We start from the raw sequence: 14,720 nt of genomic DNA, 5'->3' as shown, positions 1-14,720 counted from the left end.
AGGTGCTCTACTAGATGGAGATTTGGTGACTGTGGAGGCCTTTGAAGTACAATGAGCTCACCGTCATGTTCAGGAAACCAGTTTGAGGTTACTTGTGCTATAATGATGGTGCATTATCCTGCTGGAAGTAGCCAACAGAAGATGGGTACACTGTGGTCACAAGGGATGGACATGGTCAGCAACAATACCCAGGCAGGCTGTGGGTTTTCAACAATCCTCTATGGAAACAAAGTGTGCCCCTTAGAAAACATCTCCCACACCACCAGACCGGACTCTTGATACAAGTCAGCAGGCATCCACGTTTTCATGTTCTTCGTGCCAATGTACTCCCCCATTTTGCTGAGAATTTAGAAATTGTAGTCTCAGTTTCCAGTTCTTAGCTGACAGCAGTGTCACTTGGTGTGGTGCTGTAGCCCGCCTGCTTCAGGCGTCCATATTTTTTTCAGACCATTATCTGTAAACCATGAGATGAATGTTAAAATTACGAGGAGATCCACAGTATTTTGTGTAATGTGGTTGTCAGGATCTGTGCTTTGTGTGTCTGTTGGTGCTTTTACTGTGCTCAGCCCCTAGATGGCGTGGAATCTGGAGGAGAGGTGACAGGTGTTCGCTATTTCCCTGATTATTCTGCAGAGGACTATTTAAGGAGGAGGCTGCCAGCAACTCACTGCCAGAGTGTTGGCCTTAGTGGTTTCCTGAACCTGATTTTGCCTTGCATTGAATCCTGCCTGGATAAACCGTCTTCTGGAAGGAAGCACTCCAGTTCCACGAACAAAGACTCAAGTCTCTCATGACTTCGTTGGATCACGCCGGCTGGCAGCGTCCTGATTCCTGTGTACCTCTGACCTCCCTGTCCACCCTGCTCCCTCGATCGCACCTCGTGGATTACAAACTCTCCTGGCTTACCATATCCACCATATACTTCAGTCTCACCGGCAAACAACCACTTGGTTTCTCCACTCCCCCTCTGGCGGATCCCTCCACCATTCTTTGTAAGACAGATTTATTATTTTCATGAGTTCAGCCCCAGAGTTATCCCTGCTTACCTTCTTGTTTATTTCTACAGTTTGCATCCTGGTTCCAGTTCCCTGCATTATTCACCCAGTTGTAAATAAACACTTTACCGAACAATACCGTCTCCTGAATTGCTTTCTGCATGTGGGTCAAATCCTTTAAACTCAATATGACAGTGGTTGTAAGAATCAGAGTTCCTTAAAAACATATTTTACTGCTTATTAACTTCTTTGTTGATCAACTTGCTGAATCAATAGGAAATAAAACATGTTTTTTAATTTATGAGATTCTCACTAATCAAGGAAAACAACGAGAATTCAAATTAAATGTGCTTTAAATATTTTGCATATTATTTTGAAAAAAACGTTCTCCAAATTTTTGAAGAAATCTACAAAGGCATCCATCCATCTATCCATCCATTCATCAAGCCATCCATCAAACCCTCCCACCCATCCATCCATGGTCTTCTGCAGATATGACTCAGCACAAAGGGCGACATTGTAATCAGAGGACGAGCTGAAGTGAGCTCATCCCAGCACTAGGCAGCTAACTCCATGACCTACTTTGCAAAGAGGATTTTACCCACCACACTCTCTGTCGGTGTGCCTGCTTGCTGCTGATAACTGGACAACAAATTCAGACATAGAACTACTCAACAAAACAGCCAGCCAGTCAAAGTCAGCTAAACATGCAGAAATACAAGCAGAACATCGGTATGAGTGAGCGCCGATACGCAGCCTCACTAACTGACAGGTGAAGAGAGAGTTTGAGATATCACACACACTCACACCCTTATTGTTAATAATAAAGCCTGAAAGTCTGGTTAAACCCAGAGCTGATGGTATATGATGTTTGTTATTGCATTGTGTGTTTCATTTTGGTTTTTTTTTTTTACCCAAGCCTGAGCACTCAGATATAACTGCGTCTTCTCCCTGGAGAATGTAAAGCGTGAGAAGAATCCCTGTTTTATCTCCCTCTTTGTGACAAGCTCATCTTGTTTTCAGTTTTTTTTTTTTTTTACTGTATGCTGCCTCATTCCTTTTTCTCAACTTGTTCCCTCTAAACACCTCCCTCAGCTCCTCTCATGCGCTCCTCCTTTCATCACTCCATCTTTTTTCTATTTTACTGTGGATTCTTTCTACCTTGCTTCGCCTCAGTTGGGAGCAATCAGCTGTGGGATTTATTGACTGGCAAGGTGCTTAATGAAGCTGATATAACAAGTGACCAGAGACCGGCAACTTTGTACAAGCACACCTCATTAAAGCTTGGAAGACCGAGATTGTAAAACAGGCTGAGAGAGACGGGATTCTTAAACAAACCAGAATTGGATTTAGATGTGAGGATATTGCATCCACCTGTGAAGCACTCTGGAATTGGAACTGACACAAACGAGGGAAGCGGGGTATATAGAAGGAGGAGGAGGAGACATACCGAGGCAGTCTGTGAGCTCAGTGAGATTTGCTTTAATGTGCACATCAAATACAAGGAGAAAAAGAGAGCAGAAAAGTGCCCTAGCTGGTCTTTGTGCTGTGTGTCTGTGCACCTGTGTCTGCATGAGCAAATATTGTTGTGCACACACAGGCAAAGGGCTGATTACAATAACAAAGAGCTAGGAAGCAATACTGTAGCCTTTCACCTTGGCAAAGCCTGTATTAGAGAACAACTGCGAGATAATTTAAACCAATAAAAATCACTCCATGTTCGTTTTTTTCTTCACTCTGAGCTTTTGTTGTCACTTCCATAAGATATTTGTTCCCGTTTCTGAGAGCGGATATGGTTTTCAACAAATCCAAGTCAAACGCTCTTGACAGAATTTATTTTTGTTCCAAAAGTGTTTTTCTCTGTCAACTAAAACTGTGTTGCTGTGCAAGGATTATTTAGGGGTGACTGGTGGATAAATGGTACTTCCCAGAGTTGTGGGGTGGGGCAGCTGATACTAACCACTCACAGCCTGTGAGTCTCTGGAATGTGACCACCTCAGAAGAGCTTGTAACATTGGCCTGCATGAAACACTGAAACCACATCAGGGTTCTTGAAATTACAAGAATCCGCTTTCAGCTGCAGCACATTAATTATTTTAATTCTGTGTAGTTCAGTTCATTTATAGAATGTAAAATCACAACAAATGTAATGTTGGGACATTGCAAACATATTCATACCTCTTAAACGTTTTCCATTTGTCACATTACAAGCATAAACCTTAATGTTTTCTATTGGTATTTTATGTTATAGACCAACATAAAGCAATACAGAATTGTTAAGTGGAAGGAAAATGAATCGTGGAGTCCATTTGTATTCACCTTAACAGAGTCAATAATTTGTAGAACCCCCTTTCACTAACCATATATCTGAAAATCTGTGACTGAGACAGAAAAACAGTTTAAGCTCAATCAGATTAGATGGGCATCTGTGAACATAAATTATAAAGACTTTGCGCATATTTTCATTTGGGTCTGGACATTAACTGGGCCATTTTTGAGCTTTGATATAAACCATTTCATGGATGTTCTGACATAATGTTTGAGATCAATGTCCTGCTGGAAGTTAAACCTAATCTTCTCTCTCTCAAGCATCTAGCAGCCTCTATCAGGTTGTTTCCACAATTACCCTGTATTTATCTCCGTCCATCTACAAATCAGTGTTCATTTTATCTTTAGTCACAGTGTTTTGATCAAAATGTTATTTATTTCTTTAAGAACAATTTATGAATGTGTAGTAATTTTAATTTTAGCTGACTAAATATTATGTGATAGAGGAATGTATTTTTTAGGCTTCTAAGAAAATCTTTGCATTGATTACATGATGGCCTGCTTCCTGATGTCTCTTCAAGTTTGTCGCATCCTTGCTAGTTATTGTTGCTCAATGCACTTTGAAAAAAGCTAATTTGTTATCAAATGCGAAATGTTCCCATCCGCTCTTTCCTTGCTTCCCATTGTCTCACTTCCAAGGCTTTTTTCTCATTGGCTATTTTCCAACTCATCCCACATTTATACAAAATTTAAACTGGATTTGATTGGTTTTCATCTTTTTACTATATTTTTATCATTTAAATTTTTTTGTTAAATAATTTTTTTATACTGTTAAGTTATTCTTCATTAGTTTTTTTTATTTTTATTTCCATCTTGTTCTCAACCGTAAGAAAAGTTTATTGATAAACAAAACTATGAATTGACACTGCCTCCTATCCATTCTGACCAGGTTTCCTGCCTCTGCCGAAGAAAGCATTCCCACAGCATTATACTGCCACCTACTTGTTTAATGGTGGGGATGGTGTGTATAAGGGTTTTGCATGTATATTTATGCCTAAATATATCTCCCCTTAGCTTATTTAGTTTTAAAATCATATAGTAACTTTACCATCATGTTTCTTCTGACTGGAAGTGATGTATATGTTTTGGAATGGCTGAGGCAGAATCATGACTTGAGTCTGATAGAGGATCTGTAGAGGGAGCTAAAGCTTAGGGTGATGGCAAGGAGTCCTTCCAGGCTTGTAGCCCATCACCAAAGATAAATGATTAAAATACCAGTGGAAACGTGTAAAATCTGATCAACAACTACAATAAAGGTTTGATTGCTGTAATGTCAATAAGGATTCTTTTATTGATAATTAAGAAACGTATAGATATTTTTGCTACAATTCTTTAAATAAAATGTAAATAAAAACAGGTAAATATATTTTTTTCAAATTAAAATTTCTTTTAGATTGTTTTATTATATTTTATTTTATGTTCTGTATAATTTCTAATAAAAAAAAACAAACTTCTTGGTTTAATGAAAATCATTTAAAATCTTAATCTGCCAGGGGTATTAATACTTTTGCATTTAACTGTTGACCAAAAAGGTTCAGTTTTCAGCTCATCAGACCAGAGACTTCTTATGATGTTCTTTTAGCATTGGACTTCTTCTTGCTAACCCTACAAAGGCCATTTTTTTTGAGTGACTAAACAGAAGAAAACATTCAATGGTTATAGACACTGTAAATGTAATTGCATACTGTCCATTTAAGTATTACATACCGACCAATTCAGGTCAGTAATAATTCAGTTTAAAGGAAGTGTTTAAGCAGTTATAAAATGCCAGTTTGTCAAAAGGCAGTCTGGTTAATAAAATCAATTAACTGCATTAAATCAACTGAATCAGCAACAGGTCAGTTTTCAAACAAACCAAACTAATCGTCATAAACTACCCCTGCAGACCTTCTTCATTCAGTTACTTCACATCCACTACCTCCTTCTCCGTGTCCATTTCCAATATATCTGTAAAAGCAGATTCTTACGCATGAGAAAAATGCAGCCTGGTACACTGCAGAACCAATAAGGTATTTATGACTGCTGCTGGATCAAATGTTTCCTGACCTATGATTGACTAACCTCAGGCAGGACCCCTGACCTGCTCTCTGTAAGGTCACAGCAGCTTGGTCATTTATCACAACTGTCGGTTTCTGGTTTCCCTATCTTCGCATGACTTATTTACTTCCAACCCCTTGTCTTTTCCCACAACCTTCCCTCATTCTTTCTGCCTGTTACTGCATGACAGGGCAAGAATAAGACTGGGCCCATACTTTGCACTACAAAAGGAGACGGTACTGCACGGCAAGCACTTTAGGAAGAGGAAGGTGATCCAAAAATAGGAATGTGCATGTTTGTGATCAAGAGTGGTGGAACAACTGTAGTTGTGGCACAAAACAAAAACAACACCAAATCTACTCGGGCTTCAGAAAGCTGGGGCACATGGGGAGAAAAAGTGAACAAAAAAGCCTATTCAAAGACAAATGACAGACTTAGAGTAACAAGAGCATGAGGCAGACAGGCGAGGCAATGAGAGCACATGTGAAACTGAAAAAAAAGAGGATAGGCTGAAGGAGGTGTTGAGAAGGAACAAATTGACCTTTTGGTACTGAAGAAATAAGTAGTGAGAGGCCTCAGCTGGTGTGGGGGAGGAAAGAGGAAAATGACAGCAAGGAGCTGAAGCAGTGAGACAGAGGGGTGTTACAGGAAACGGGTGAGTAAGAAAGATGCAACTCTACAGTTCTAAGCTCAGATGTTTCTCATGTCTGTGACTGAATCTGGGTGTGATCCAATAGTTGTTGCAAGGTTCCCTTTCAGAACTGCTTGTATGTGTGTGTGTGTGTGTGTGTGTGTGTGTTGTCACTCACAACTGTCCTCCTCCTCAGTGATGGCACTGACAACATAGCAAGCGTACACGAAACCCAGGAGCTGTAAACACACAGATAAATGAGAGTGGTTAATCTCCATAGAGCTGACAGTTAGAAACGTGCATTATTTCCACAGGGAAAAGAAATCCAGAAGACATTACTAGTTTTATTTTGTTGACACTTTCTTTTTTCTTCCAACTGTAATATCTGTAAGAGATTTTACCAGAATTTCTAAAACAATTTTAACATTACTATCCATCAAAAACCTCAAACTTTAATGATTATGTATGGACTTTAACTGGGCCATAGTAACACATGATTATGCTTTGATCTAAGCCGTTCCATTGTTCCTCTGGCTGTTTATTAAGGGTCGTTATGCTGCTGGATGGTGAACCTCCACCTCCATTCTAAGTATTTTGCTGCTGCTAACATGTTTTCTTCCAGTATTGTCATGTATTTAACACCATACTGCAAAAATATACTGATTCTCAACCTCTGACCAGTTTCTTATATAAAGAATTCACAGCAGCATTGTGTCAGCAGCTGACACAATGCTGCTGACATTGTGTTTAGGGTGCTGTGCATGCCAAAAAGTTCCTTTTGTATCCTATCTAACTAGACAACCTTCTTCTACATGTTTGCTGTGATCCCACCCTGCTCTACAAGCTTGCGGAAAAATTTCAACTAGAACGTCTGACTAACCCTGTCCATCTCTGGATTTAACTGTGCTCTGTGAGATGTTCAAAGCTTGGTGTTTTGTTTGTTCACTAATGTTCTCTAACATACCTCTGAGGTTTAACATAACCACTGTCTTTATTCTGAGATTAAATTATACACAGGCAGCTGGTTTCACTGGATTTTATATAGGGGTTTTAGAATAAAAGGGGCTTAAAAGGCATGCAAACATCAATTACAACACATCAACTTCACAGCTGTGCTCTGCTTTGTGTGGGTCTGTCACACAACATATCGATAAAATACATAGAAGTTTGTCATTGAAATATGCAAAAATGCAAAAAAGGTGTTATTGCATACAGACGTCTGTGGCTCAAGTGATTTTGAGAAATATTTTTTTTGTTCCTAATTTCAGCTAACCACCAACAGACAAAAATTATGATGTAAGATATAATTGCTCCACAGTGAAAACAAAAACTGCAGTACATCCAGGTATTCGCTATGTTATTATTTCCTCTATAAGTTACATTTGAACATATTTAATTTTCATTGATTAATTATTATTGCAATAATGTAGGATTTGGACTAATGTGATTAGTCCAAATCCATCTGGCTATAGACTCTGCTTCAACATTCTCCTTCATCTGTCAGATATCCTGACTTCTGACATAATTTATCTGCCGAATTCAGAAGTGTCTCGTTCGAAGCAGTTTGCTGAGAAGTCCTCCGGTCACAACTGGCTGTGCTTGGTGAGACCAGCCTATCTGTCCCTCCACAGGTTTTCAGCTCTGATCATTTCAGGAAAATAGTGCAGACTAACGGTTGCTGTCGTAGTATCGCTGCCACCATCAGCAATGCACCGTCTACCATATTAACGCTGTTTTAACGCAACTTGGCTTCTACCTGAACCGTTTATCATTGACGCTCACACAATGAATGACCGGAGACTTCCCCTTTGACGTCATTTCCAGGCGACTTTGGACTTGCAAACTTTAACAGCGAAATATGCTTATTTTGTATCACAATTGTCTTTTATCATGTCTTTAATCCTAATATCATGTCAATTACTGCCCAATTTCTTCAATATTAAGATTAAGAAGTTTTCTTTCAATTTCTGCATTTGTGAAAACTGTCACAGGGACTTTAATGCAGAGTATCATTTTAAACCTATGAGTTGGAATATTAGTGTAAAGAACAGCTCTTAGAATAGCTTTGGAACCAGAGATGCATCAATCAGGCTTTAACTGGTCAACAATGATTTCTACCTTTAAAGTCTGAGCGGCCAGTTTAGATTTTGGTCATTTCAAATTTTCTTTCAAAGTGCTTTAGCACATCGAATCTCATTTGTGTAAACTTTGTATTAATTCAAGAATTAAATGTAACAAATATTGACCATTAAAAGGGAAAAAGATTATGCAAACTGATGAATCAAAGAATTAGTTTCTAACCTTCTTCTAAGGTTTACTAAACTCCGTTAAAAGTGCTTTAAAGAACACATTGTTTGTTGATGCATATGCAGATTGAAAAAATGAGGTTTTTTGTTTGTTTAATGTATTTAATTAACAGGGAAACACCCAAATCTTTCAGTATTTGATCTGCATGTCAGAGACTGGCAGAAAAAACAAGAAATGGGTCCCTTTTGATTACTACCTAATTTATTGCTGCTTCACTATTACAAACAAAACCCAAAAAAACACTAATAAAGTGATCCAGGCTTTATTAAACTCACAAAACTGACTGGTGTTCCAAAGTTTGTTTGAGTGAGTCAGTATATCACAAGGGTTGTTTGCCAGAGTCTACATGCAGTAGTTGCATGTCTGCATAAACACACCCAAAAGCACAAAGCAGGAGGACCCACGTGTGGGCAAACACACAGCCCTGAGAATAGCCCATGGCACGGGCAGATGGCTGCCATCGACTCCGAAGCAGACACATCGAGTCTCGCCACCATGCCATCCATCCATTGTTTGGCACCGAGCCATGCCAATTAAAACAGCGGCGGGCACACTGCCCTCCTCACAAACACAGAACCCAGGAGGGGTTATAACTGCACATCATGATTCCCACTTATGTAAAATACATTTAGGTTAAAATCTACTTAGAATAAAAGTTTTCTTTTTTTCATTTATATATTTACTGAAGCTTATGCAATGTTTTATTTATGTATTAAAACAGGTGTCATGCCCAGTAAAAAAACAAAAAAAACAAAACAAAGAATGATTTACACGTCTTCTGCAGCTTCTCTCACACCCACATTTGTGCTCTCCAGTATCTCCAGTAATTGCTGGTCTCACCCCATCCATTACACTGGCAGTGAATTGGAGATGAATTAGCATATGTATAAAGCCAGTGCCAAACACAAGACGGTGTTAACAGCATGGGGCACGCACTGTTTTGCAACTGCAACGTGCATCTGTGTGTGTCAATGTGTAGTTTTGTTTCACTTTTGCGGACGTGCATGAGTTTGAGATAAACATTGTGTCATTATTATAAGGCTTGAGCAACGTATTCATGTAAGTTAAACATACAGTGAAATAGAGGAGAAAATAAAAGTCAACATTCAGTGTTTAATTAAGGTGTTGGGGTACAACAAGCCACCAGGTGGGCCTCACTGGGCTGTTTCAATGCTAGCTCTCTGCATCCGTGTGCAGTGTTCTTCCAAACTATGTTTTCATCTCATGTTTTGGCGATTCTAAAACACAATCTGGCTGTTTGTACTAGGTTTCCTGAAATGACTGCAACCAATTTTTGTCTTTAGAGAGGATCTTGAAATATTAAAACACTACAGTATTCCTCATCAAAGTGAAGGCTGTGTCACAAAGTGCCGCCCAGTTGCTATCAGCATGTGACTCTGTCCTGTAAAATAGGTGTATGGTATTATTATTATTGGATGGGAGGTTGAGTGAGTTAAACTGGACAAGGTATGTCTATGTTTGAGACTCTTATTTTGTAAAGAAAGGAAGGAAATACTTTAGTTCTTGAATTTGCTCTTTCAAGATACATCAAATAAAAATATCCCATTGGGCTGCAGTGCTGTTAACTTAGGAACTTTGTCAGAATATTTAGCAAATATTCAGACTCCTATCAGAAATATTCTTTAAAAAAAACAAACAGCACGTTTGCCAACTTTTTCTTCTGCTGTCAGCTGACAGCTCGATAGTTTGTATCATGCAGAGGTAGCTAACAAGATCAGGTCCATTAGGTGGATTTTGCCACAAGGCGAAGCTAATACAGGTCAGTGTACTCACAAGCAAGTGACAAGTCCACAGGCTGATTATTTGGTAAAGGTATGCTAATGCATATAATAAAATCTGTGTGTCTCATTGTCTCTCACACAAAGACACACGTTTCCATCAGCTTCTATCACTGATGTACTCCTGTCACTGTGGGGCCACAGAGATTATTTTAGAAATTAATGTCATATTAATTAATCTCATGAAGCCTTTCATGTCCCCTGTGACTCAGTAAGTCTGTCCATAACACTGAAGCCAAAATAATTTGGCTGCCAATCAGTAATTTTTTCTCTTGCTCTCTGTATCTCTTTCTGTTTTATTAACACAGGCGTTTCTTTGACCCCACAACCCATTATTCCATCCTGTTATCTTTCTATCCACTCTTTTTTACCCTGCAGAATTCTATAATGGCAACTGAGTGCCAAAAACAGAGGAAAAATAATATGAAGTTATAGTTTTTTTTCTTTTTTGCATAAAAATATCATGAGCTGCAATCTGCAACATGCAACATTGCAAGGAAATCTACTGCAAAAATCACAATTATATTAGCTTTTTCTATGTTTCTGCCTTAAGAAAGGAAAATTAAGTCTGCAGTGTTGTTGTGTGAGGCAGTGGGATTTGACAGGTGCTTAATTAAAAAAAAAGGGCATAGGCTAATTAAACTCGGATTCAAACCACCAGCGCTCACCCAAAAAGATGTATAACCACCTTTAAGACCCCACATTTAGTAATAGGTGTTAGTCCACTGGGTGTGTAACTACCTTATGATCAGGATGTGCTTTGTATCAACTACATATTACATTTTAAAATTTACTGTTGATAATATGAGATTAATAAAGGATTAAAAATAATCTAGTTAAATTCAGAATGACTATAATCCACAGTGTTAATCTCATAATAATTCCAGCATTATATCTGAGTGTTTTCAAAATTCTGAAGATGTTTTCTGGCTACAGGCAAGTGACAAATATCTATGGTGAGCTACAAGCTAATTACTACACTATTGATTGTGGTTCCAATACCAGATGAGAACTCTGCATGTAATTTAATAAAAGAGTTTTGCAGATAAAACATATCACATTTCAGACCAGAGGAATGGACCTTTACAGAGAGAGGTGGTGCAGATGGCCTATAGGTTAATTACACAAGACTTTCCTGCCTGGCAATAAGGAAGCAAGCGTCTCTGCAGAAAATTACAAGTGTGCGCTTGTGCCTGGGCAGCTGCATGTTTAATGACAACCCTTGATGAGGTAGGGACTGCAGAGACCGCATTCACCAGTTCTTCTCAACCACTCCTCACCCACCCAAATCAAAGCAGGTCTGTACACAAATATAGCAAGCCATACAGAGCCATTACCTATATGTTTGATTTTTAGTGTTTTGCATTTTATGTATTAAATAACACACAACTGCCAAACAAATGCTGACATAAAAAGCATCACCACAGCTCGTTCTTGAGTTAAAATAGGTTTTACATAAGGCTTTAATAAAAGACAAGGGGGAAACTAAGTTCCGGGGGTCTAAAAACTAAGAGACTGAGGGAAAGGAAGTCATCAATGTTTTCTTCCATGGTGTTCGCTCTATGGTTTCTGTCTGAGGTTTAAAAAAGGACAAATATTAAAGCAAAACTAATATGAGCAAACTCAAAAACAGATATACAAATAGAGATAGGTCCAATCTAGTCCATTATTGGTATCTGATCATATACTGGCATCATTGATCAGTTATCAAGTGAAGACCAACAATGTATCCACTGGTTCAGACACCTTGGTCCTGTGTTGCTTTAAGCTGATTTTAATCAGAAAGCTTAACCTTACAAATCAAACCTTTTTTTATGCTCACATAAGATACAACAAGCTGTGTCAAATCCCTCCCCCCATATCTATGTTCAGACTGATATCCAGAAACATGACATGGACCAGAAATGTAGTACTGGGCAGGACAGATAATTAGTAAAAAGGCAGCCAAACATATTGGAAAAAAAAATATTAAAAAAGGAATTAGCAAAAGGATGGCTAACTGGATTGCAGAATGTAGCTTTATTTTATTCTTTTTATTTTCCAGCCATTATCTACTTTGGAACATGTAGAATAATCTAGGGCTGTTAGTAACCTTTTGGAAGTCATTGACACAAGGATCTAGAAAATATACAAGTTCAGATCAGCATTAGATCTGAACACCAGAAACCCAGATAGGAGCATCTTTTGCTCAACAAAATGTTTGAAATATACCGCTAGTCTCTTCTCTTTCTCAGGAACCATCTATTATATGTTTCTACAAACAGCCCAACTGTCATTTCTCGTGGCTGCTTCCCTGTTTCCACCATCACTGGATATGAGAAAACCTTTGTATCAGATGCTGTAAAATGTAGCTAAGAAGCAACATAAATGCTGAAATGTTATAGTTATGGGTTACTCTCCTATTGTACTAGATATGCATGGGTGGCTCCTGATATATACTGTGCACAAATTTTTATTTTCAATATAGGGACATCAAAGATCAGTGTAGATGGTTCACAATGCAGTGATGCTGTTTGCTCAGCATGAGCTCTCGCAAACACAACATGGACTAATGGACTCATCAAAGAGAGAGCCCTAACCTCTGAAACGAATGACAAGATGTGTGGGGTGATCATGCTTTTTCCACGCAGTGACCACAAAATGCACAGCGACCCTTTACACTCTGTTATTAACCAATGGGGCATTTTTCCACCCACAGCAGGCGGGATATAACAGAGAGCTACTTAAGCTGAGAAAAGCAGCCAAAGTGACAATGTACTAGTTAAAAAAAGAACTGTACTGTCACTTTTGTGTTGGTGGAAAAAAAGAGTAGGATACAGGGAGGAAAGAGAAAACAGGAAGACAGACTGAGCTGAGAGATTGTGATGAGGGGAGAAAAACATGAAAACAGAGGAAATGAGTAATGGAACAAGAGAGTGATGCAGACTGTCATTTTCTTTCCTTATCAACTTCCAGCCAATGCAGGTTTTTCAGGGAATAGAACAGCAGCAGTAGAAAGCAGAGCCTGCGGCAACTACGTATATCCAAAGTTAAATGATACAATAATCTAACCGTAAGACAGCACCTTCTCCAGCAGCTGCCTGGGAAAAACAAGCAGCCCTGACAACTCCTGTGCTTGTTTCATCACTCTCATCAATGTGTATAAGTAATGTCTACAGATGTAAACTGAATATCATCCCTTGCACTGCTTCTGTGTATCTCTCACACTGTCCTACCCTCCATCTCACTGGAAATGTGCCCTCAGACTCAGCTGATATACTTAAAAGTGAAGAAGAGAGGACCATGATTTGAGGAAGGTTGATTTTTCTGTTTACAACACTACAAAGATAACAAGTCACTATGATAACTGAAGTAGAAGAAGCACAACTATTAAACTATGTATGGATTCAGTAAAAGCAACAAAGAATAAAAGCAGAGATGGAGAAAAATATTCCCCTTTGTCATAAATAATTTAGTATCCAAGTTAGAAAACGATGCTTCAACTTCAATCTTATCCTTCTAGATTATGAAGTTACTTTGCCTGAGCATTTCCCGCAGCAAGACAAAACAACAAAACAGCTCTGACTTGACTGAAGCTCCCACATAGGTATCTCTTCCTTCTGGATTGTAAAATTGAAGAAGATGGATGGCAAAACTCCCACCATTGCTGGCTACCGTATTCACATTTTTCATTGTAATGAAACATACTCCTTGGAGCCCAAACTAAATATTTTATTGCCTTTTCAGGTGACCTTGAAAGACCAAAAGGTACACCTCCCTTTTTCTTCACTTTCTGTATATTCTTATCCTGATATGTTCTGCTTTGACTTTCCTGGTATCCTCTCTTCTTTGGTTGACACATAACAACCAGGTAGTTTTTTTAGTGTTCATGTGAACAACGTTAATTAAAAAATTAACACTCTAAAATAAACAAACAGGCACTGAAAAGGCAAAATTCAGTAGTTCACCTAAAAATAATTTCTGCATGAAGCCTGTGTGACATTTTGTCATCTGTATCAGTCCCTGAGGTCCCCAGGATCCTCTGCAGCCTGATAATTTGTAACCCCACAGACTCTGCATGGGAGCTATATGTAGACAAACAAAGAAGCACCAATGAGCTTCAAGGACAACACAAAGGCTAAGTGGCAGCATCTTGTGATGGTGCCGCGAACAAACAGCTGTTGTGACTAGATGACGTTGCCAAGGCAGTTCTGAACCAAACCAAATTAAGTTATGAAATTTTTTTGGCATTACCCATCCAATCAACAAAGGTCCGCTGGACTGAAAAGAAACATACGGAAACATACATTGACAGCATCAGTTGGGCGTCAGAAAATACCCATTATTTTCTATCAATAACCCACACTATCTGCGTCTGGTTTGGACTGATGTTCAAAGGAATCAAGGCCTTTTCCAACCTGCTCTGTGCAGAACAGGTTTGAACAGTTTCAACAGTTTAAGCTACTCAAGGCTGGAGTCCAATAATCTGTCCTGTCTCTGTGCACCTCAGCACGACTAATAAATCTTAAAGGCATTAACTGACTTGCAATAATTGACAAGAAGTTTCTTGGTGCTCCAGATATGCCTTCCTATTAAGGGTTTGAGACTCCAGTGAACCTCAGCGAGAGCGATAAGCCAAAAATG

General features: G+C 38.8%; 1 protein-coding gene across 2 annotated transcripts in view; it reads right to left on the bottom strand.

Annotated features, from left to right (window-relative positions):
* nkain4 (sodium/potassium transporting ATPase interacting 4) overlaps window positions 1-14,720 on the bottom strand; it is a 67,821-nt gene that overhangs the window by 11,799 nt on the left and 41,302 nt on the right. For both annotated transcript variants that reach the window (XM_047370156.1, XM_047370148.1), the window contains exon 5: window positions 6,170-6,230. In XM_047370156.1, coding sequence (XP_047226112.1) covers window positions 6,170-6,230 — 61 coding nt within the window. The remainder of the gene's footprint in view (window positions 1-6,169; window positions 6,231-14,720) is intronic.

This window comes from Girardinichthys multiradiatus, chromosome 1 (assembly GCF_021462225.1).
Source record: "Girardinichthys multiradiatus isolate DD_20200921_A chromosome 1, DD_fGirMul_XY1, whole genome shotgun sequence".
Classification (NCBI taxonomy): Eukaryota; Metazoa; Chordata; class Actinopteri; order Cyprinodontiformes; family Goodeidae; genus Girardinichthys; species Girardinichthys multiradiatus.
Note: the sequence above shows the minus strand (reverse complement) of the source record. Positions and strands in the feature narration are given on the sequence as shown.